Source organism: Typopeltis vanoorti, chromosome 19, assembly GCF_054136105.1.
Source record: "Typopeltis vanoorti isolate ZY-2024b chromosome 19, IOZ_Tvanoo_1.0, whole genome shotgun sequence".
Classification (NCBI taxonomy): Eukaryota; Metazoa; Arthropoda; class Arachnida; order Uropygi; family Thelyphonidae; genus Typopeltis; species Typopeltis vanoorti.
Window position 1 is genome coordinate 91,038,963 of NC_143567.1, and position 26,229 is coordinate 91,065,191.

At 35.1% G+C, this 26,229-nt stretch overlaps 1 protein-coding gene across 1 annotated transcript in view; it reads right to left on the reverse strand.

Moving 5' to 3' along the window:
• Window positions 1-26,229, reverse strand: part of Tim23 (translocase of inner mitochondrial membrane 23) — a 136,843-nt gene that overhangs the window by 85,255 nt on the left and 25,359 nt on the right. Inside the window, exon 2 of the mRNA XM_090409233.1 lies at window positions 2,574-2,647. Within this exon, the coding sequence (XP_090265359.1) occupies window positions 2,574-2,647 (74 nt within the window). The remainder of the gene's footprint in view (window positions 1-2,573; window positions 2,648-26,229) is intronic.

Consider the following 26,229-nt stretch of genomic DNA (forward strand, 5'->3'; position numbering starts at 1 on the left):
TAGCTAATGAAAAATAGGCAAATTCCTTTGAATAAGATGTTAATTGGTCCTTTACATTTTCTGACATTGCAGTAATTCTTCTTTGCACAGTCATCCTGTTTTAACTGAATTTTCTCAACATTTTTGGCTAATTCAGGACAAATTTTTTTAGCAGCTATCGCAAGGCAATCTTTAATGAAATCTCCATCTGTAAATGGTCGGCACCTTTTTGCTATAAGGCGAGATATTTCAAAACTTATTTCTGTTGTGATTTCCGAATCTTGAATAGGTTTTGTAAACATCACTTGCTGACCTGTCAATTCTCGTTTCAAAAATGAAATCTTTTGTTTACGTAGTTCTTTGGGTAGATTTGAAAATGTAGAATGCAGACTTTCATAGTGTCTTCTTATATTGTATTCTTTTGGTATGGCTACAGTACTTTTGCAAATCAAGCACACGATATTATTAAACGACTGCACAAAACCATATTTTTCGGTCCCGCTATCCTGAAACTGACGTTTTTCATCCTGTAGTTTGTGTTTCCTACTTGGCCCTGCTTTATCCATTGTAGAATTTATTTTTTACCATTTCCAAGGGTTGATAATTAATTGTAGCAACCGCACCTACGAAAACAAAATACTCATATGACAAATAGACGAATTATAAAATTTGTTAACATTATTACTAACCGGTTATCGTAAGCAGACAGGCAATCGTGACGTCACAGCTACTTTGCTTTGTGCATGTACCATTTTTAAAAATTACCTATCGTGTAACTTGTTAAAGTTAAAATAATACACGGTGAGGCAGGCCGCCAGAAAATCAACGGAGGGCTGCATGCGGTCCGCACATCTCTACCTTAGAGGGAATATCAGGAACTGGATCATAATTAACGCTGCGGAGGACAAATTGAAAAAATTGCAGAATAGGTCACGTGTATCTGAGAGATACATTCATTACTAGTATGTGCTAAAATGCGATTTAAAAAAAAAATTAAAAAAAAACACTGCAAATATAACACATGATGATTTATTTATTTTCAGTTACAATCTAGAAATTATTGAACAAAGAAAAAACAACTAAACCAATACTATACTGACATTGGAGTTCACTGTACCTCTCAGATATAATTTGCTATCAAATATCACTTTCACTTCTGCATTCGTCTCTATCATTCTGATCATTGGACTCGGATCACTGAATAATAAATCACTGAATCTCTTCAACATCTGATGGATTATCCAATCGATATATTTTTCCAGCCATTTTCAACGGTAAATAAATAAAAAAATAAAATAAACCAATACTATACTGACATCAGAGGTCGCGGTATCTCTCAGATACAATTTACTATGAAATATCACACACCTTTACATAACACGTGTTAAACTAAAACTGACCGCATAAACAATGTGGAATATCACTCGTCATATATGCATGCACAGCTACTCATGACCTCCAAGCTATACACTGGATATGTGTAAGAATATTTATATTAAACAATTTGTTTGTATCTATCTGATCAGCTGCGACCTCCACAGGGTTCATTCACAACAATATAAGAACAAAATAATGATGATTATTAACACATTCGCTGCCAACTACGAGTATACTTGTAGTTGGTAAACCAGCCACACAAGCCAGCTACGAGTATACTCGTACGACACTTACTGCCGGCAACGAGATTACTGTACTGACCTTGAAGAAGTGAAAATGCTTGGCTTGTGGAGCTAGCATCAAAACTGTGTATTCTCATAGATGGTATATGCTCTGCACAAGCCAACTACGAGTATACTCGTATGACGCTTACCACCGGCAACGAGATTATTGTACTGACCTTGAAGAAGTGAAATTGCTCGGCGTACGGGAACAGACTATGCCAAAGTAGCGTGGCAGCGAACGTGTTAAGCTGCTGTTTTTTTACAGGTTTTCACACTAGGTTTGCAAATAACCTTTCATCGGTGGGAGCAACATAAAAAATCATCCTTGGAGCTATATAAGAAAAAAAAAAAAAGTCGCAATAATGCACCAACAATCAGGTATCTGTGAAAATATCTTAAAATATTATAGATATTACTTTGAGGGGGAGGAATCAAACTATATAAGGAAATATCAGTTGTAAAGATTTTCCAACTAAAGGTGAGTTAAGTTTCATATGGAAGTGGGAGTTTTTTACCTACCGTAAATTTAAAAAAAAGAAATTCTGTAAAACAGGAACATCAGCTACAGAACACACAAATAAACACAACCAAACTACGGAGATAGTGATAATCACTCCATCATAGCTTTAATTAAGTTTCAATTAAGCCAAGTCAGTTGGTAGTAATAGGGCAGCAAACCTAAGGTGAAGGCGAGATATTTTATTAATCCAGGATGAATTTTCCAGCTCAAAATATGACACATTCATTATAAGAGGAAAGGTTGGTTCACAGCCTTTCATTTCTTTCTGCTTAAAAATGGAGTGTAGGTGAGCTACTGGGATGCTATAGTAAAGATGAGTCACAAGCTTGCACATTTCAGATGGTCATCTTACACATGACATTAGAACCTTATTATATAGAGAAAAAATAAGGAGAGAAATTAGATTTGCTTACCTGTGTTATATATGCTGGATCAACATTCAAATAAGGAGAAATACTTCGAATGCTACTTGATGGAGCTGATCCAACTAAAGAAAGATGTCACACTATTAAAATAAGGAAATGAGAAAAATAATGGAAATTCAATTAAATTATCAATTTGATACTCGTATGTTTCTTTTCAAAATATAAAGGAAATCACATGAATAAAAGTGTGTAAAGCAATGATATACTGTATTGCTATACATATGTTTCATCAATTTTGTCTTAATATATACAAAATAACTTTGTTTACACTAATAAATACGACTATTGCTACAATAGTTCTGACAGAACTATTGCAGATTATGAGTATTATCTGTAGTAAGAAGTAAATATCAGTAAACTGCTATTTATTTACTTTCCACTGCCGATCTGTAATTATAAATCAGTATAATGAAATGGAAAGTAAATTCTACATATTTTTTTTCAGACTTTCCAACTAGTGAAGGGCTACCTTAGGACTGTTTTTTCATCACTGTTTCCTCATATACTTCAATGACCACTTTCTCTTGCTGATTTCAAATCTTTTTTCCGTACTGCTGATAACAATATATTCCATCCCTCCTCACAAGCCATGCACTTCTCAGAGGAGAAACTAACTGTTCCCTCTTTTCTCCAGTGAACGATACCCTTCAAGGTCATGACAAACATACTTAGACCCATAAACTCCTCCATTTAAAGGGTACATCACTTAAAATAGTGGTATTGCATGTCAGCCACCAATTAGTGCATGGGCCTGAACCTGTCAGTAACAAGTCGGAAAGCTTCACAATCAACTGGTGCATAATCTCGTTGCCACATACTCTGCAAGGTCATGCCTGGAAGGAATCTGAGTAGTGGCGTATAGGGGGGAAGACACTGTTGAGGCCACGTCATGGCACGGAGACTATTTTCTGTGTGGACGTATGTCCAAGAGTCTATCTTCTCTCACAAACAAAAACTCTCTCTTCCTCATAAACTAATCCTATCAAAAAGTCACATTACAACTAGCCCCAATATACAAACCATACCAGAATCTCTTCACCAAAATCTCTTTCACATCCACTTTACTAACATCCATGGCAATAACACAAACATAAATGATGTTCACCATTTCTTGTAGTCTTCCAGACCAGATATCTTATTTCTGACAGAAACCCACATTGCAGCTACATCTACTACTGTCTACCTCCAGTGCCCAAACTACACACTTCACAGTTCTTTTCACCACAAAGGTGGCATTGTGCCTTTGTGAAATCTGACATAGCCTGCCAGGAACGGCTAATTTAGAATTCCCTGCTTTTGACCTTCTATAGCTCCAAGTTGCCTTGCTCCATTTAATAACATTCATTTCTTGCATTTACTGGTCTCTGAACACTTATAACCACTCAGAACTCTTCGCATTCCTTTCCATGAAACTTTGCCATCTACAATCCAACTATCGAAATATTAAGGTCATCTTCCTGGGTAACCTCAATGTCCACAATTCCAATTGGCTCCCCTACTTCAACACCACTGACCAAGCAGGACAAGAAGCAGAAGTCTTTGCTAATAAGTAATGACCTAACACAAATTTTACATCTATCCACATGAATTTCTCATAACCCTATTTATTCCTCTCCTCCAACCATTCCGGACCTTGCATCCTTTGGCACTACAAAAGGAGCCAATTGGGATGAGCTCCGGAATTTTTCCTTCTCCTTTCCTTGGTCTGACTATTGCTTCCACTCACCTGATCCTAACACCTGTGGTGAACGAGTCACAGAAGTTATTCTCAGTGGTATGAAGGCCTTCATCTCACATCCTCTCTCCAAACCCTGCTTCAACCAAAAATGTGTCAAAGCAGTCAAAGAAAAAAAAAAAAAATTAGCTTACTGCATTTGGCCCGCATCAGAAAACTGCAGCTTCATATTTCACTTATACCAAAACATGCAACTTATGCAAATCAATTACCAATAGATCCAAATATGATTTCATAAAGGCCACCAGCAGAAAGCTCACCTCCTGTTCAAATGGAAGCTATGCCTTCTGGTAGCTTGATAAAGATGTGGGATGCAACTTCTGATCTCTTGCACTTCCACCTCAGTCTCATATTCTGATGGCATCACCATTACTTCATCCAAAGCTGACCTCCTGGCATCACTCTTTTCCTCAAACTCCTGCATAGATGACAAAGGGAAATCACCTCCTACCATATCAGAATCCAAGTAATCCTCCTATAGTTTTTCAACAAAATGAGAAAACCACTAAATAACTTGGACATTAAAAAGTCTTCTGGTTCGGATGGTATCTCCAAGATTGCTCTCCAACACTGTGCTCCAGAGCTAATACCCATCCTGTATCATCCACATTGGCTTATCCCAATCCATGGAAGAAATCTCATATCCAATCTATTCCAAAAAAAAAAAAAAAAAAGTGATAGGAATCTACTGTAAAATTACCAACCACCTGCCAACCCTTGTTGGTCCTCTCCAAAATAATGGAGAAAGCCATCAATAGCCAACTCCTCCACTACTTATTAGAGGTCCCTGAATTATCAGCAACCACCAGCATGGATTCCACTATTCAAGATCCACAGCTGATTATGTAACTTACACCTACAACTGAACACAACATACCATGGAAAGGTTTGGAGAAAGTTGTGCTGTCACCTTTAATCCTCTGTAAATGGATAGCCAACTTTTTCTCTGGTGATTCTCTGCGAGTCATGGAAGACGGCTCCCGCTCTTCGAGCCTCACCATCAATGCTGAAGTGCTCAAATTTCTGTTCTATCACTTACTCTCTTTCTCCTGTTCATAAATGATCCACTCACAATCACCACTAATCCTATCCACAGCTTTGCACATGATAGCACTCTCCACTATTCCTACTCATTTGACAAACTATGCAGTACTCTGATGTTCCAGGTTTTAAGATCATCTACAACTGGAGCAGTGATTTATATATTATCCTTGAATGGGAAGAGAACAACCTTATGTTCAATGCCACCAAAACAGTCTTGCCTTTTCTTGTGCAAAAGAGATTCCAGATCATTTACTCTTACCCAGACAAGAACAAATCTCGTTGCTTGAGCTAACATTATATCAAAATTGGTGATGTTAATCTCAGCTCTTTACTTGTGCAGATGATGTTATACTTTTAAATAAATCCAGCACAAGTTAACAGGATTCTCTGACCAAACTGAATAACTGCTATAATAAATTTGGTATGAAAATCAGCATTAAAAAGATAAAGACAATGAAAATAGGTGGGAACACTGAAAATGTCAACTACAGCCTAAATGGAGAACCTGTAGAACAAGTAAAACATTTCAGCTATCTCTATATACAAGTAGCCCAGTCATAATGTTACTTCACGTGCAAAATTTTTATTTGGATTTTACTTGGATAAAGGATTAAACCAAGAATATAATTTCTTAGAATCTTTAATTTATAAATATGGAAAGAGACAGCAGATTTAGCAAAGTTGATATGGTAGGAAGTCAACTTAATAAATTTATATGAAATAAGAAAGAAATTACTCAAAACCCTAAATTAGATGTATACAAAAACAGTGTTCAAACCAATTTTAACTTATAGATCTGAGAGCTGGGTCAGCAGTAAAACACTTGACCAAAGATTAGAGACTGCAGATATGAGAGTTCTGAGAAAGATTAGGGGCATGAACAGATGCCATCAATATCACATTAAAAATGAGGATATTAGGAAAGAACTTGTCATTGTTAGCAAAGCTAATCTCAGGTGATATGGCCATTTAAACAGAATGAGAGAGAAAAGATGAGCTAAACAAGTGTTCTTTGCCAGGATGAAAGGAAAAGGACCAGAAAGAAGACCAAGATAGGTGGAATGATACAGTAAAAAGTACCTTAGAAGACAGATATATAAGATCTGTTGATTTTATATTTCTGTCATCAATTTCCCTCCAGATAACAGGCTAATCTGGTGGAAAATTGTTGATAGGAAGTTTGTAATGATGTGACTTTTCGTGTAGTAGTATCATAAGATCTTGTACATCTACTGAAGATATATATATTGATGGCGATTATGAATTTTTTTTTGCTTCTTTGAGCATCCTCAGTACAATTTAAGTGATAAAATGCAAATATGGTGTATGGATTGCAGTAGGCAGCACAGTCCTAATTATATGTCCCAACAAAAACTAGACAATGATATGCAAATCTTTGGCACACTTTTCCAGCCACCTAAAAAAAAAAAAAAAATTAGTCCAATTCACTACAAACTTAGGAAACAATTCTCAGGCACAATTATTAGTAAGGCTTGAAAAAAGTGCTTGCCCAAGACGAGTGAGAATTTTTAGTCAATGCGTAAAGAAATCAGAATGAGTTTCAGTGTAACTCCGTTTTATTTATGTAACACCAATTCTATTTCATGCATTATGTCATAACTATTTTTTTTTTTTTTTTACCTTATTTATTTTGTCTAATGGGACATATTGGTCATTACAAATGATTTGTCATATTTGAATGATAAGAGGATAAAATATGCAAGCATCATTTTATCTATAAAGAGCACTCAGTTGTACCTCAAAGTAACTAACCAACATCAACTAATCGTAACTTGTAATAGCCTAAAATAGATGCACAGCAGACAGTGATAATTCGCATATACGCAATGGTTGGATAAGCAACATTTGAATCATTAATAGCAGATATTTTAACCTGCAAAGTAAAAGGTAAAAGAACTATATAATTCGTTAAAGAGATTCTAAAACATAACCTAAATATCTGACTCTTTTTCAAAGTTGCTGCAACAAAATATCTGTTGGCCTGACCCCAGTTTGTTCTTCTCCAGGCTTTCCTTCCATTTTGCTTAATGCTCAGATAAATCTTACCCGATACAGTCAATAAGGAAATTCCCATGTAATTCTCACACTGTTTTTATTTTCCTTTTTATAGAGGGTGCTATGAGAGCTCTACTCCAATCATTTGAAATTCTGATGAAATTGCAGTGCAGTAACTGTAAAACTTTTATACTTCCATATTCGAGTATTTCTGAGCAAATATCATCTATTCCAGCTGCCTTCCCACATTTCAGGTTTTTGATGGCTTTTCTACTTCTCGTATTGTTACACACACCCCTGACTACATTTCTCTTGAATATTTTCTACCAATGGTCTATCACTTCTTATTTTCTCTTATTTTAAAGTACATAAAAAAAAACTACATAAAGAAAAAGTTAATTCTAAAGCTACATAAAAGAAAGTAATTTTTTTTTTTTTTTATGTAGCTCTCACCCATGAAAGTTTTTTTTTTTGTGTGTGTGTGTTTCTAAACCTATAATATATTAATACTTTTAAGGGATTTTTTTTTGTATTTTTATTAATTTCATAATTTTTATTCATTTTTTACCTGGTTTGAAAACCCTGCCTTTGAGACCACACATGTAACTTTTTCAAGCCACTTCAGGCCTCTAATAAGAGGGGAAACAGTCTCACACTGGGCGATGAAATTCATCTCCCATCTACAGACAATCACATCCATTAATCCATTTCTGAGCTTCTTTAATAGCTTCCAAAACATTTTGCCATAGTCCTGATATTTATCCTCTATATTTATACTGAAGTCTTCTCATGATTTTTATTTAGTTACTTTTACACAGTTCTGCTTTTATACATTTTTCTCTGTGTTCTCCCAGAGCATATGCTGATTTACTTGAGGAGAACCTTCGTTATGCTTTCTTCTTTTTCCATGACTACCTCTTTAATTTCTTGTCCACCTGGAGTTCTGATTTTTCTATCTTTGCTGAAAACTTCATATCATAATAATATCCCTGGATGAATAAATCATCCAGGGATATTTCTTTGGAGTGTGCCATCAAGTCTCCAAGATTTGTCATACATTCTTTAATTTTTTTCTGTAATATTTGTATATTTGAGTCTTACAGTTCACCTCTGAAAGTTATGCAACTCTTTTCATTTCCTACTCTCCAATTTAGATCTTCATTGAAACCAACTTTTTCTTTATGTCAGCTGCCTTCTCTAATAACTTGAAAAATTCTTACACTTATCATTTAGCAGAACCTTCAGTGGGACCATTACGCATAAGTAAGTCTAATTGTTCAATTCCTCAAGCCTTTCAAGTTCATCTTCATGTTTGGTGTTGAATACTACAGCTCTCCATGTCCCTGATCATTACTAGAAGAATATAAATCTCTTATATTTGTTATTTAAAAGAATCTCACCTTTTTTGTACAATTCAAGGAAACATTTTGTCATTTTTGAAATCATTGCAGTAAAAAGATAAAAATAACACATAATAGTGTGTTATGTGAATGTGCATTTTGAAACTGCCTATATACTAGAGACTATTTCATTAAAAAAAAAAAAGAAGTGCCCAATTACATTAGAGGTTCTGAATTTTCTCACAGAAAAAAAAAAAAAAAAAAAAAAAAACTCATAAAACACACAAATAATAGTGACTGTGTTGCATTTGTACATAATGTCTTACTGTATTTTTGATGGCCATATTAAAGGAGTTTGGTAAAACTCCTTTAATATGGCCTTTAATACATCAAGATACACTCCTTTAATACATCAAGAATCCTCCCCCCCCCCATTTCAAATGAGTGTCCTACCCACAAAAAGTTTTAAACCAATTATACATTCAGTACCACTGGTCTATGCAATCTCATTTCCCTGCTCTGGAGACTGTGTTTAAACATGTCCTTTTACAAGCCAGCCACTTCATGTATTGAGTAAAGCAGGGTTGTGGTCATACACTAGGTTTTCTTAAAAACTAATAATTATTTCAGACATCAAGAATATTTTCATCTTCAGATTTTTGGTTACGTTTGTCATTTTATTTTCTTTTGTGCTGCTACGTCTTTCCTCCATTTCAAGAATTTACAATTTTCAAAAACATTGACAACAAATTTAAATTAAGGGGATATTAAATTTCACATTGTTTTAAAACCGAATAAGAAACTCAAAGATTGGAATCAAGGAGTTTCATGCTGAATATAGTAAACTATAAAAATATCGGCGATTACTAGTGCAAATGTGAGCTAATGTAAGTAGTGAGCTAATGCAAGTAGTCCTAGTACATAGTACAATACCAAGCAACTCGCAGCAAAGGTGGTAAAGTTCTGATCGCTATTCTTGGTATTTTCCATAATGTAAAAACACATTTCCTAGGAAATGTATGCTGTTATTACATTATGGCAGGAGGTCACTACCCAGACCGGTTTCAGCCTTTTTTGAGGCTTCATCAGTGAGACCAAAATAATACCGAAAAGAACTTATATACTCTGCTATAAGAGTTGTCAAACAGGTGCACCCATTAAGTTACTTAAATATAAAGAGCGAATAGGCTTCATTTCGGAGATATAAACATTATTTAAATTAAGGAGATATTAAATCCCACATTGTTTTAAAACCGAATAAGAAACTCAAAGATTGGAATCAGAGAGTTTCATGGCGAATATAGTAAACTATAAAAATATCGGTGATTACTAGCGTGAGCTAATGCAGGTAGTCCTAGTACGTAGTACAATACCGGGCAACTCGCAGCAAAGGTGGTAAAGTTCTGATCGCTATTCTTGACATACTATGTTGACAACAAAGCCTGCTAATTGAAGACACTATCATTTGGCAAGCAAACAAGCCAGCAAAACTGAGTTGATGTACATCACACACACAAAAAGATGAAGACTAGACAATGGGTCAAAATCCCCATTTAGTGCTTTGCATACCTCAGAATATATTAGACAACCCTACTTATTTTAGAAACTAGCATATCCACTCTCCAATCCAGAGACTGTGGATTTCAATCTTATTGTGGAGGACTGCAGCATAAGAGCTTACCCTGGCGATCTGAGACTTTTTTGAGGCAGATCCTTCACCTCTTGAATGACTAGCTGAGATTAAAATTTCATCGACTCTTTTACCTGATAATTATATATGTACACTACCTGTCTCATTTTTATTGGCTGGACAAATATGTATTTATATATTTTGATGTCGTGTGTCTTTTTTATGCCATATGCTAAATAAATAAATCCTACTGTAGGCATGGATGTTTGAGAATGTTTTTAGATTAGAGATGAATTTCATTGCCAAGCTGTGAGATTACTCCCTACTTAAGTGGAGGCCCCAAATGGCTTGGAAAAAAGTACCATGTTTAGTCTCCTCAGTTTCAGAATTACAATCACGAAAATTATAATAGACAAATTCGATTCTTGTTTAATCCTGTATTAAAGTGTAAGCAAACAAAGTCTGCAGAAAAAATATCTATATAACTACACCACTTGTATACAGAGGCTGTTGACTTCACATAAGTTGCCTTACGGGGATGTATATTGCTAGGCATTATGGGAAGTGTCACTACCTAGACCAAATAAGAATATAGTTTCTTGTATATTATGATAAAGCAAAAACACCTTTCTAGAACTTTCTCTGATGCAGAGCATTTTAAAATTATGGTGATGCACCATTTTACTACTTATACATGAAAAACATGACTTCTGCATTGATTTAACCTCAGTACCGTCCTGGTTCTGGCTTCCACAGATGCAGTTTTCCATTGAAATAGTCTTGATCACTACATTCCATTGGATACTTGCCTATGGCATGATCAGGGCTTTTCAGTGGTGCTTGCCCTAGGTGAAAAACAGTTCTTGTTGGCTGCTTGCAGAAGCTGCTAATTGGCTTGGTCTCAGCTCCATCCAGTGATGGAGCTGAGACCTTTGCAGATGTTTGGTGGAATCACTGCTGAGTATCCTGAAGTGATCCAGATTAAGAGTAATATGTTAGAATGATCTGAAGGATCACTAGTTTTTAGAGACCATCCTGTACATTACGATAACATTATGATAATTTTTAATGCACAGCAATATATGAGGGTGGTCTGAAATGTTCTCGACCTTGACCATAGATGACAACACTATCAGCAAGATTTTTTTTTTCTAAGTTGGTACATCTCTCATAAGCATTCATGTGAAATTTAAAGTCATTCAATCAAGTAGTTTCTTTTATACAGCTGTCTGAAGCAAAAGTGATATCTGTATCCCTTGAAATGGATAAAACTGTGATATCTGTATCCCTTGAAATGGATAAAATTGAGTATCGTGCGGTTATAAAATGCTTTGTAAAAGAAGGTTTAACACCAAAAGAAATTCATTCGAAGTTCATAAAAGTTTATGGGCACTCTTCTCCTTCATTTTCAACAATTAAGAAACGGGCTGCCGAGTTTAAATGCGGCCATACCAGCCTCGAAGATGACACACGTGAAGGATGTCCAAAAAGTGTAACAACACCAAAAATCATTGATTAAGTACACGATATGGTATTGGATGATGGCAAGTCAAAGTGTGTGAAATTGCTGAGACTATAGACATTTCAATGGAATGTGTAGGATATATTTTGTATGAAGAATTGCAAATGAAAAAGCTTTGTGCAAGATGGGTGCCATGCTTGCTCACAGCAGATCAAAAACCTACTCACACAAAAATCTCTAAACAGTGCTTGGAGCATTTTTAACAAGAATAAAACAGATTTTGTACGTCGATTTATTACTATGGATGACACTTTGATTCACCATTACACACCAGAATCCAAACAGCAGTCAAAACAGTGGACAGAAGCCAGTTGTTCAGCGCCAAAGAAGACAAAATCGGTTCCATCAGCAGGAAAGGTAATGGCATCGGTGTTTTTGGATGCTAAAGGTATTTTGTTTATTAATTATCTTGAAAAGGGTAAAACAATAACTGGGGAATATTATTCCGATCTTTTAACCAGACTAGATGAAAAAATTCGTGAGAAAAGATCCGGTTTGCAGAAGAAAAAATTAATCTTTCATCAGGACAATGCACCTGCCCACAAAGTTGTTTTGGCAAAGGGAAAATTAAGATCTGCACTATGAATTGTTGGAACATTCACCCTATTCCTCAGATTTGACTCACTCTGACTTCTATCTCTTCCCAAAACTAAAACTCTTCCTTGCTGGTCAGCATTTTTCTTCGAATCAAAAGGTGATTGCAGTTGTAGAGGCGTATTTTGCAGATCTTACTGAGAACCAGTACAGGTACGGGATAACGGTGCTGGAGCATCGCTGGAATAAATGTATCAGTCTTACGGGAGATTATGTTGAAAAATAAAACTAATTTCAAAATTATAAATTTCTTTTTTCATTGTTAGGCCGAGAACTTTTTAGACCACCCTCGTACATGTCCAAAAGGAAGTGTGCTTTGCTGAACTGGATACTAAGACAACTGATGACAAGTCAACCGCCTCCATATACCATACTCTGGTCTCCAAATGGAAGTAGGTTCTTGGACTAATTTACCCCTCTATCCTTTCCTAGCACAAGCACATCCATAGCTTTGCCACAGCATCAAAAACTAGGTATCATTTTATACTCAAAACACTACTTCTCAACTCTACAACTGTTAATGCTATATAAATCCTGAATCCACACACATTTGGGATATTGTACCAACCCTCACCCCAATAAAATACTTGATGCTATCAGACAAGGAAAATCTACATAAGTGATGACTACCCTCCTTGAATATTCATTCCAATCTGAACATTCTTATCAACAATCTCTTTTAATTTTTGAAGAACTTCAAAAGTATGTATTTTGTGCAATAAAGCTGAAATGGCAACTACAGTTCTTGTTGACTGCTTTGTTGAGAGCAACTGTAAGAGCTTCTGATAACCAGTGAGCATGTCTTTTAAAAAATTCAGGAATACTATAATTTTCATAATCTAAAGCAGTTTGCATATTTGATGACTCATCTCATTCCCTAGAGTACCTTTCAGATAGATCTAAAGATTCAAATAGCCATGATATAGACAGGGATAAAGACAAAGAAAAAAGCTGAGTAAGAGACTGGAGTTATAATCGAGCAAAGTCCCAAGTTCAAGCTCACATGATTCCAATGAAGATAGTTGAGAATCACTGCACAAGCAAGATTAACTAAAAAAACCATTTCACTGCATCATCTTCAAAGAATCGGCATTCAAGAACTCCCCAATCTCTAGCATCTATTGAAGTAGAAAAAATACCTATAGGACTAAGAACTCCTAAAGATAAAGAATCAGGTGAATTATTTGAAGAGAGTCAGGCAGAAATACAACTCATCTGCCACCAAAACTACCATTGTTACAACAACCACCACCACCACCACTACTACTAATTCTGGTACTACTGCTGAGGAAGAAATGTTTGAACCATTTACTCCTGACCACTCTCCAGGTGTCAGCTCTACAATTTCCAGGAAGGAGAAAATATTGATGATCGTTATGAAGAAATTGTTAGTGAAGAAAAGGATGTGTCTGATGGTGATGATAGGGACATTGATATGGTTGAAATTGACTATAATTTGTTTGAAAGTTTTTTCACTTGGTTATACTATAAATTAAAGATGCCAAGAAATCATATTCTTGGTTTAATCCTTTATCCAAGTGTAAGCAAATAAAAATTTGCACGTGAAGTAACATCACGACTGGGCTGCTAGTACCTAGAAGTTAATGACTTCACATTAATTGCCTTAGTATCCCATAAAGCAATGCACATATACTTATGGACATGTATAATACTATGCATTATGAGAAGGGCCACTACCTAGACTGGTTTTGACCTTTATTTTCAACCTATACACCTGGATAAAGGATTAAATCAAGAATACAATTTCTTGGCATCTTTAAGTTATAGTATAACCAAGTAAAAAAACCTTTCAAACATCTTTTTCTATCCCAGAGTATTTCAGTAATAAGGCCTGACACCTTTTCACTACTTGTATATGGAAATATGACTTCTGCATTACTTCAACCTTAGTATCACTTCTGGTCTGGCTCCCAGATGATATTTGATTTTTATAATTAATGAATTAAAATACCACTTACGGAAGGTCAGAAAGAAACATGGATTTGAAAACCAGCAATGACATCCAAATGCTTTATAATATTGTATTGTGGAAATTTTATTGCTCAGTCAGACGATTTTTGTATTTACAATGAAGCACTCTAGGAGATATCAAATTTCTGACTAGGCGGTGTAGACCAATCACATTATACAATATTCACAAAGGTGAGATAAAATTCTGTCTACTTTTACTACGAGAGGTTTTTTTAAATTATTTCCATCCGTTTAATTCAATGTGGTCTTATAGCCAATTGCAGGGATGACTGGAGAGCAATCTCATGCAGAGAAGGTCAACTCAAGGTGATTCACTCAGATAAGGAAACCACCTAAGTATCAGTCATTTTTGAGCTTTAGTTTCAATTGGTCTTTTGGTTGTTCATCTATATGAGATTGTTGAAAAAGGAAAACTGATAGCCTTTTGGCTATATGTAATTCTCGTAGAAAGGCTTATATATTGATTATACATGATTATTAACTAACTTAAGGAAGTCACGACGTACACTAGAATATAAATTAAATTAAACTTTAATATATATTTCCAATATTTCAGCAACGTCACGTTGCCATCTTCGAACTTAAAATAAAGGCAGGTGCATGCAGGTACTACATACATTAAATGAGGAAGCTATTGTTTCTCCTAAAAGTCTTGATGGTTCCCCCAGGAGGCTATGTAGGTATTTTTGGCCATTGGGCTGAAGGTCTCCTGATGTACGTCTCCCAAATTTGGGGCAGTCTCATGCAACCAAATTTGTTGAGGTTTGGCATGTTTCTTAGGGCTGAGGCTGATTCCATGAAAAGTCTTTCAAATTTGAACGTGCTATGGTGTATTATTGTGGCTTTCTTCCACCGTATTCTGTGGCATGTATCCAGAGTATGGTCTGAAAGACCAGAGTGGCTATACTGTTGAAAACGGATGTAGTCCTTGTGTTCTGATATTCGCTGTCCTGCCTGTTTGGCCAAAGTAAGACAGTTTACAGCAAGGGTAGGTCCCCTAGACCCCTGGTGTTTACCAGGTAGATCTTTAGTGGAGCAGATAAGGGATGCCAATTTTCTATATGGTCTGTAACAAGAGGTCAAGACGTGTTTTTTTTTAAGATTTTGGTAATTTTTTCCGAGGTGCCTCGGATGTAGGGAATGGTGATGGATTTAGAGTAATCCTTGTGAAGGGTTGTGGTTTACTGGTTTCAATATTTTTTGGATTTTTGTCTTTTTTTTGGGGGGGGGGGGGGGTTGCCATTGGCTGAGAAAGTGTTGAGGATGTGATTTAGTTCAGTGGTTAAGGCATTGTCATTTGAACAGATTAGTTTAGCCCTGTTGTATAGTGTTTTAATAACTCCATATTGTTGTGAGGGAGTGGTGGGATTGTTGGTGAATGTATCTGCATTTATGGGTGGGTTTTCTATAAACAGAGAAAACCAAGGTTCCATCAGGCTGGCGGGTGACCAATGTGTCTAGGAAAGGGAGGCTGTTGTTTTTCTCTTTTTCCAGGGTGAACTTGATTCTGGGGTGTTGATTGTTTAAGTGTGTTAAGAAGGAGAGGAGTGTATCAGAGGCATGTGGCCAAATAGTGAACACATCATCAACGTAGCGAAGCCATATGGTTGAAAAATTAAGGGGATAAAAGGGGATTTATCAACTTCGCCAGAAGAAAAAAAAATAGCCATTTGGCTTTTCTTCTTAGCCATATGGTTAGTTTTAGGCTTTCTCTTCAAAAGTCTCCATAAAGAAGTTGGCCAAGGGTGGGGAGAGTGGTGAGCCCATGGCTCACCACTCTCCTCACCTCATTTACTGTATGTAGTGCCTGCTTGCACGTGCCTTTATTTTAAGTTCCTTTGAAGATGGCAACGTCATGTTGTCGAAATATTGGAAATATATATTAAAGTTTAATTTAATTTATATTCTAGTGTACATTGATTCCTTAAGTTAGTTAATAATTTGTCTAGATGAAGATATAAAAGAAGCCAAGGCCTTTTCTCTCTCTCTCAAACTATCTATCTCTGTGTGTTTTCTTTCTCCTAATACTATCAGGCTCTCTTGCACCCCTATACTAACTACTCTAGACCTATGATGAGCACCCTTTTACTTTTTCACCTCAATAAAGGCTGAAACATGTCTGGGTAGTGGTCCTTCCCATAATGCATAGCATTATACATGTCAGTAAAAATATGTGCATTACATTATGGGATACAAAGGCAGTTAATGTGAAGTCATTAATCTCTATATACAAGTAGCCCAGTCTTGATGTTATTTTGCATGCAAATTTCTATTTGCTTACACTTGGATAAAGGATTAAATCAAGAATATAATTTCTTGGCATCTTTAATTTATTGACTATGATTTAATAGATGAAACTTGAACAACTTCAGTTTTTTCAGGAACTATTTTTAATTGCATTTGAAGTGAATGAAAAAAAAGTTTAAAAGGAATAAAAATGATGAACTTTCAGAAGATTCACAGACAAACATTTACTGAAATACTTTGCGGATAAGGAACATGAGAAAAAATGGGTTGAAGCAGTTGAAAATGTTGCCTCATTGTTAACAAGCAGCAAGATTTTCGACTTCTGTTCAGGAATTAACTTTTAAAATTTTACAAGTTTTGATTGAATGGACAAAAGAGGACAACCACAGACAACATACTGTCAGACATCTTAAAGGTGGTATTAGACTTTCTACGAGTTTATTTGTGATTAACATAAAAGATCATAAAACAATTTCTGGATGGTCATATATTTGTGTATTTATGACTGGTCATATATGACATTACCAATTCAATTACTTATTCTTCAAGTCCTGACTGGAGTTAAATTTCTTCTTCTGCAAGAGATGGAATTTGAGTCATCAAATATGCAAATTGTTAGATGATGAAAACGATGGTATTCCTGAATCTTTTAAAAGACAAATGTTCACTGGTTATCAGAAGCTCTTAATAAAGCAGTCAACAAGAACTGTAGTTTCTGTTTCAGCTTTATTGCAGAAAATACATACTTTTGAAATTTATTCTAACCACTCTCACAGATGTTCTTTCTATTTTCATGAATAATATTTTGCTGAACTGGTATACACCAACATTTCTCCACTTCCTTCTAAGAATAAGTAACTACAAACAACTGCGTCAACATTCGTTTATTGTCCAGCTTTAAATTTACTGAACCAACTTCTCATCCTTTTAAATCCTATCTAACTGATTTTCTCAACAGCCTCCTCTACAGATCACAATCACCAACAGTTCAAAGAAATACTTCAACAGATTCATATTTTCATCTTAACACATTAACATGTGTATCATACTATATGATTATATACCATGTAATCACATAGTATGATATCTAAAATTAAGGGTTCAGTCTTCTGTTGAAATGACAAAACTATTTATTCTATAATTTCCTGATCATTCACGATATTAATATTATTGGTGTCATGGCATTTCATTCTGTATTTATTGTCATTACTTTTTTTTTTTATATTATTCAGCACATTTTTATATTAGAAAGTTTCTCTATAATACAGAACAAACAGCAACCATAAATGTGAAGTACCTCCATTTTAAGTAATACATGTCTAATTTATGGAATACCTACTATATAAACAGAATTTCAATAATTTAATATGCACATTTAATGCTTCCTTTAATAGAATAATACTACCTTAAATTTATGTAATATTTATGTAATATATGGCAAATTGCAAACACCCTTTAAAATTTATTTGGATTTAAATATAGATTTTCAGTTTTTTTCACTTGTTTATACTATAAATTAAAGATGCCAAGAAATTATATGCTTGGTTTAATCCTTCATCCAAGTGTAAGCAAACAAAGTTTCAATGTGAAGCACACACCCTGTCAGATGTATATAATACTATAGAAGTAGCCCAATAATGAGAATACTTCATGCACAAATCTTTGTTGCTTACATTTGGATAAAGGATATAAACTAAGAATATAATTTCTTGGCATCTTTAATTTATAGTATAAACAAGTGAAAACACTTTTATCTATCCCTGATTCAGAGTAATTTAATAATAAAATGATACACCTCTTTGCTACTTGTATATGGGAAATATATGAGTTCTGCATTACTTTAACTTGGTATGCCTTCTGGGTCTGGTTACCACTGATGATGTTAATGCTCATATTCAGGTGCTTCCTGGGAAGTAAAGAAGCTCTGCTCAGTGTTGGGTTGTTGTCTGTTACTGAGCGGAGCCAATGATGAGTTTCCTGTCCTGGAGTGATTCAAGGCAGGGCTGATGAATTTAGTGGCAATTCTCTGGGTTTGCTCAGTGAGATTTGGAGTGATCTTGTAGATCACTCCAAATCTCACTCAGTTTTTGGAGAGGTATCCCTGCACTTTAACATATCTCAATAAAGATTGAAACCTGCCTGGGTAGTGACCCTGTCCCATAATGCATAGCATTATACATGTCCGTAAAAATATGTGCTTTGCATTATGGAATACTAAGGCAAGTGATGTGAAGTCATTAGCCTCTATATACAAGTTGCCCAGTTGTGAAGTTACTTCACACACAAACTTTGTTTGCTTCCAATTGGATAAAGCATTAAACCAAAAATTATAATTCCTTAGCATCTTTAATTTAAATATAGATTGTTTTGGTACTGAAGTTTGAATTATTATGAATTTCTTCAAAGGAAACAATTACAAAGTACTATTTTATAACCAAGTACACATATATTGAGTCAAAACAGAATCTTGCTCATGCAACAATCCTCACTTCTAAAACTATTACTCATAGCTTCTATTCTTGATTAGTACCTACATGATGGCAACTCTAATGGTTCTCTTCTGTGTAAAGACTCTGAGCCACCATTCTTTTCTTCTTCAAAGAAAAAGGAAGGAATTTTAAATTTAGTACATGAGAATATATAGGAAATGTATAAATGAGACTTTAAAGGTATGTTTAAAGTCTCATTTATATTAAAGTTTGCTTAATATTGGAAGAAGAAACTACATATTGCAATAACTGCTTTTGTATTATGTATATTTTACATTAGGTGGCATTTACAGAATAATTTGCAAAGTTACTCAGGACTAAATATTGTTAATTAAAATTAGTGTTATAAATATGCAGTGCATATTTAACCACATAAATAAATACAATAACCACAAACAATGGAATTTAAATCAAAAAATGTATACCTATTTTCATCAATTAAAACATATTGGGTTTTTCTACTGATCTGCCAGAGAATTTAAATATATATTTTCCCCCTTTGTCAATATCTATGACAGAATGCACTGCAAACCTCTGGTACTTCAGTACTGTGCAGAGGTTTAAGGGTTTATGTAATCTAGGAGTTTTGCTCCAGTATTCTCTGAGGAAAGCCAAAGATGGTACTTTCTTCAAACCACTTCAAGCATCCCATTGGCAGGGAAGTGATAACATAGAGAGTGATGAAATCCATCACCGTCTGTGGGTCAACCTATTCTAAGAAATATAATACAATAATTGTGAAAGACCCATTCAAAGACTGACAAATCACTGGAAGCCAATGAACGTACATGGAATAATAAAACAATATGCATCTTAATACAAATATATAACAACAGCATTGCATGCACAATCAGATAAAATAATACAAAGATATAAAAAGTTAAGAGTCAATGCTCCACTTTCACCTATGAAATTTGACATATCCATAATTAAAAATGAAATACATTATATAATCATGAAACTGAGTAAATGTTGCATGAAAATTATATACAGCAATAATCTTTGTATTGCTACCTATGCAAATAGTGTATGTTGGCCATACATAAGTAAAGAGTGAGAAAACAGTTTGCAGAGATCAAAGAAAAAAACCAAAGTAGCATGATTAAATCTTGCAAACTGATAAAGAAAGGGAGACAGAGAAAATAATAAGACAACATCCAAACATATATGAAAAGCTTCCCCCCCCTTTTCCTGTGAAATTGTCTTCTGTATACTTTCCCCATTCAAACTATACTGCAGACAGATAAAATACAATAATTCCACAATTATCCAACTATAGCATGGAAGCAATTTGCTGGTCTGATAACTGAAGGACCTGATAAATGAGGGTATAATTGCGTGGTGCCATACCAGAAGTCAGTTGACACACTAAGTTAATCCATTCAAGGGTCATTTAACTGAAGGTTTGTTCATTTGATAACTGAAAGAGTACTATATCCAAATTTTCTATTGCACTGTTAGTTATAATTTAATAGTGTTTGCAATTTTCTTTTATCAGTAAAATAATTTTTTAGATAATTATTATATAAATACTAAAATTATACATATAAATTATATTTATATGCATAAGACACAAATTACGCTAAAGGTTATTTTATTTTAGAGTAGTCTGTCAAAACATAAGGTTCTCAATTTAAAATTAAAGGACTGCGTTCTCGTAGAAAGGCTTAGACGTTGGTTAAACATGCTTATTAAATAATTTAAGGAATTTACAACATACAGAGGATATAAATTAAATTAAACTTTAATCTATATTTCCAATATTTCGGCAGTGTCATGTTGCCATCTTCACAGGAACTTAAAATAAAGACACATGCATGCAGGCACTACACACAGTAAATGAGGACGAAGCAGGAAGCTATTGTTTCTCCTAAAAGTCCTGATGTTGCCCCCTAGCGGGCTATGTAGGTATTCTTGGCTGAAGGTCTTCTGATGCAAGTCTTCATGGAATCAGCCTCAGTCCAAATTTGTTGAGGTTTGGACTGAGGCTGATTCCATGAATAGCCTTTCAAATTTGAATTTACTACGATGTATTACCGTGGCTTTCTTCCCCCGTATTCTGTGGCATGTATCCAGAGCATGGTCTGCACTGGTGAAACCGAATGTAGTCCTTGTGTTCTGAAATTCTGATATTCACTGAGAAAGCATTAAACTCTGTCCCACAAAAACCAACCACATGGCTTTGCTATGTTGATGATGTGTTCGCTATTTGGCCACATGGCTCTGATACACTCCTATCCTTAAACAACCAGCACCCCAGAATCAAGTTCACCCTGGAAAAAGAGAAAAATAACAGCCTCCCTTTCTTAGACAGACTAGTCCGCCGCAATCAGGTTGGCAGGGGACTAGTCTGTCAATACAGGCAGATACATTCACCAACAATTCCACCCCCACCACCACAATAATATGGAGTTATTAAGACACTACACAACAGGGCTAAACTTATCTGTTCAAGTGACAAAGCCCTAACCACAGAACTAAACCACATCCTCAACACTTTCTCAGCCAACGGCTACTCCCCCTGCCAAAAAAAATAATAATAATAATAATAATAATCCAAAAAATATTGAAACCAGTAAACCACAACCCCCCCCCCTTCACAACAAGGATTACTCTAAATCCATTACCATTCCCTATATTCGAGGCACCTCAGAAAAAATTACCAAAATCTTAAAAAAAACATGTCTTGACCTCGTGTTACAGACCATATAGAAAATTGGCATCCCTTATCCGCTCCACTAAAGACCAATCACTTCCCCTAGACTTACCTGATGTTTACCAGGTCCCTTGCAGCTGTAAGCTGTCCTACTTGGCCAAACAGGCAGGACAGTGATTATCAGAATACAGGTACTACATCCGGTTTCACCAGTACAGCCGCTCTGGTCACACGACACAGAATACGGTGGAAGAAAGCCACGGTAATACACCGTAGTAAATTCAAATTTGAAAGGCTATTCATGGAATCAGCCTCAGCCCTAAAAAAACAGTCCAAACCTCAACAAATTTGGTTACATGAGATCCCTAAATTTGGAAGACTTCCAGCCTAACGGCCAAGAATACCTATATAGCCCGCATCAGGAGTTTTAGGAGAAACAATAGCTTCCTGCTTCGTCCTCATTTACTGTGTGTAGTGCCTGCGTGCACGTGTCTTTATTTTAAGTTCCTGTGAAGATTGCAACATGATGTTCCCAAAATATTGGAAATATACATTAAAGTTTAATTTATTTTATATCCTGTGTATGTTGTAAATTCCTTAAATTATTTAATAAGCATAAAGGACTGGGTATCTTTCTGCATTAAAAATGTGACTAACAACAATCCATTCTTTCTATGCTGACAACAGTTTGAAAATGTGTCTAATAGCCAAAACGGTATTTCCACTTCTGCTTGAAATTTTTCTATTACCAACACCCAACTTTTTTTCTTTTCTATTTTCTTCAATTTTTTAAATACTAACACTTTTTTCCCCTTCATATTAACAACTGATTAACAATGAATAACTTTTCAATCCTGTAATTTCATGTTCTGGCAGACTACTTCAAAGTGAAATAACACTACTCATGCTGTATAACCAATGCACAATTGGAATATACTGACTCGGCAAGAACTAACTTCTTTGTAATCAAATGAAACATAAGAATTTAAAATGGTGCATTTTAATCAATGTGAATGTCACTTTTTTCTCATATACTAATTTTTCTATCATGAAATTAAATTCACAGCTAACTAACATTTTTGCTTTGATTACTGTTGAAGTTGAAAAAGTCATTTCATATATACAGTTCAAACAAAAAAGTAGTAAAAAATTGACTTTTCATGAAGATATTGTAAAAGTTTTTGGTTTTACAAAAATTGTGCTTTATTCATCAAGTTAAATATTTACCACAATCCTAAATCTGAAGATAACTGTGTTTGTGTTCAGATTTAGTTCAACTTCTGTAAGGATGTTTATCTTGGTGATTTATAAATGAATTAGTAATCAAACATTTCAGTAAATGTCCCCAGTTTTGAACACACAGTACTTATATTTCTCATAGTCAAGTCAGATTAGTGATAATTCACAAATGAAAAAAACATTTCATAATTAGTCACATGTATGCATTCACTAATTTTTTTTATAATCGAAAATAATTTTCAATTATAAAATTGAAACAGGTTACTTAACTTAAATATATAATTCATGATTATTCACTTAATGTATCACAAGCATTCTTAGCATAGCTGAAATTAGTATTATTATTAAAATGGCACATATATGGAATTCCAAGACTCATCATGAGAAACCTCTGTAGGATACACAACATGATCGTTAAACAACAAGTATAAATGACAGATGAATTAACACACACACACACACACACACACACACACACACAAAATCGAATTAATATTGATAAAGGATGTTAAATAATATATCCCAGAATCAATTCATAATTAAATTTAATGGAATAAATACAAGACAGAAAATTAATTAAAACAGGTTTCGTCTTTCCAATGATTAATTATTTATCTGTGCTGTATTCATTCCATTAAATTTAATTTAGTTATTTTGTATCTAAACACAAGTGGTACAGTAGTAAGAAAGTGGTACAACAAATTAGGATACATTACAAATGAGAACAGCTTAAATTTGGTAGGTGAATTACAGAGGGACTAATAAGTAAAATATGAAGAAAAAAGAAACTATACATAAGTTATATACAATAGATATGGTCAGATGTTCTTCCAGTATCTTATGCAATCAACTGATCTTTCTGTGCAGGATATAAGGTCCTCATTTGTACAAGATAGAAGATTGAGTGGGTCGTCCTGCACTCACAATTATCTAGTCCAGTGAGGTAGCCCCATTTGATGAGGTTTGTTTGCAGCATCCTGTCGTTCGAAGTCAGTTGAGACTTTTCCAAGTATTCCAGTCCAAGTGGACACCATGTGGAAGATGTTCAGCTGTTGGAATAACAATATTATTCTCTGGATATAGTGCAAGCCATTGTTGAAGTCTTGTCTCTGGAAGGTTTTTAGGTAGTTCAACAGTTGCTAGGAAGCTATGTCAGGATCTTAGTCTTTGGGGCACTGTGATCTGGCCAAATAGTTTGGGTGGCATTCATCATTCATTTGTCTGCTTGCATTTTTGAAAATTATGGAGACAACTACCGTGTTTGAATGAAAACTTTAGTTTAATATAACTAAAATCTACAATTCGACGTTTCGACCTTTATGTCAAGGTCATCTTCTGGAGCATACAACTATACACAGAAAACAAGCTACACTACAATCAAACTGGTTTGTTAAAGATACTGACCAACCGCTACAACAATTGTTGGCCTGACCTCTGGTGAAAAAAAAAATAATAAAAATAAATAAATAAAAAAAAAAAATTATACATCAACGCTAGAGTCCTATTATTAGTGTTATCTGTTGGTTGTAGAAATACATTGGGCGCAACAACAAGTAACTATCTATATACATATACAGGGTGTTCGGGATAAATTTGACATATTTATAATTAATTATATTTTTCCGTAAGTTACATGTATTAACACACACTTCTCTTCATTTAAAAGTTTGGACCCTTCTTCATTCATATACAAGATGTCAGAAAGGATGGATAGCTGGAACCCACCTGAATCATGGAAGAGAATAACTTGTATCATGATGATTCGTGCCCGCCATCAAAATAAGGATATTACGACTGCTGCCCAATGCTCCCTGAATACAGTAAAAACAATCAGGCATGAACTAGATACTTGCAATGGTGACTACGAGGATGTAGCAAGAAGAAAGATCCCTAGCAGACGATCTGATTGCGTTCGTACAGCAGAATTCCTCGCAAATCTGCAGGAACAGGTGTTGAAGAACCCTGGCATTGGAATTCGGGCTTTGTTCGTGGAGTTGCTAACTGTAGTCAAGCCCTGGATAACAAGGGTAGCCAATGGTAGGCCGTATGTATGGCAGCAGGATTCGGCCCCTTGCCACACCTCTGGGAAAAGTCAAAAATGGTTGTCTGAAAATTTCTACGACTTCACCAGTCCAAATGTTTGGCCTCCAAACTCCCCAGACCTTAACCCCATGGATTATTTTGTATGGGGCGCAGTTGAAAAAGACACCAATCGCACTTCCAGTAATACAAAAGCCCAGTTAATGGATAAAATTAAAACAGTTTTTGCGGCCCTTCCCAGGGAGACTGTAGCATCAGCTTGTTCGAGGTTCCGAAGCAGAATTGAAGCTGTGATCGATGCTAATGGTGGTTATTTTGAGTAAATCTTGTTGATAGTATTGTAATTAACTCTGCCTGTAATGTTTTTTGTCAATTCATTAAATTTAATAGATACAAAGAAGATTTTCTTTTTCCTTACGAAACTGTCAAATTTATCCCGAACACCCTGTATATAACATGTTATACCTGTACATTCCAGCCAGTTGGTATGGAATGGCTTCTAATAATAGTTGTAGATTGGCTAGAGTCCTGACTTATGCTGGATATATATTAGGTAGGCTGAATGTGTGCCATCCAGATCCTTGGAATTTTCATGCCTTCTTTGTTGTTGATATTTGGATGGTTTATCAAGATTTCGCAGGCTTCCTTGAATTTCCTTTCATACCAGGTTTTTGTGTGGTGTAAAGAGCGGGTGCTTTTCCAGTTGATTTGGTGTAAAGTGTTGAGCGCGTGGTCTGAGAGGCCTGCTTCACCATAATGGTTATATTTAATGTGTTCTTTCTGGTGTATAGGGATTGTCCGTCGTGTATAGGGACTTACCGTACATTGGTGAAACAGGACGGACAATCCCTATACACCAGAAAGAACACATTAGATACATTAAATATAACCATTATGGTGAAGCAGGCCTCTCAGACCACGTGCTCAACACCTTACACCAAATCAACTGGAAAAGCACCTGCTCTTAACACCACACAAAAACCTGGTATGAAAGGAAATTCAAGGAAGCCTACGAAATCTTGATAAACCATCCAAATATCAAAAACAAAGAAGGCATGAAAATTCCAAGGATCTGGATGGCACACATTCAGCCTATCTAA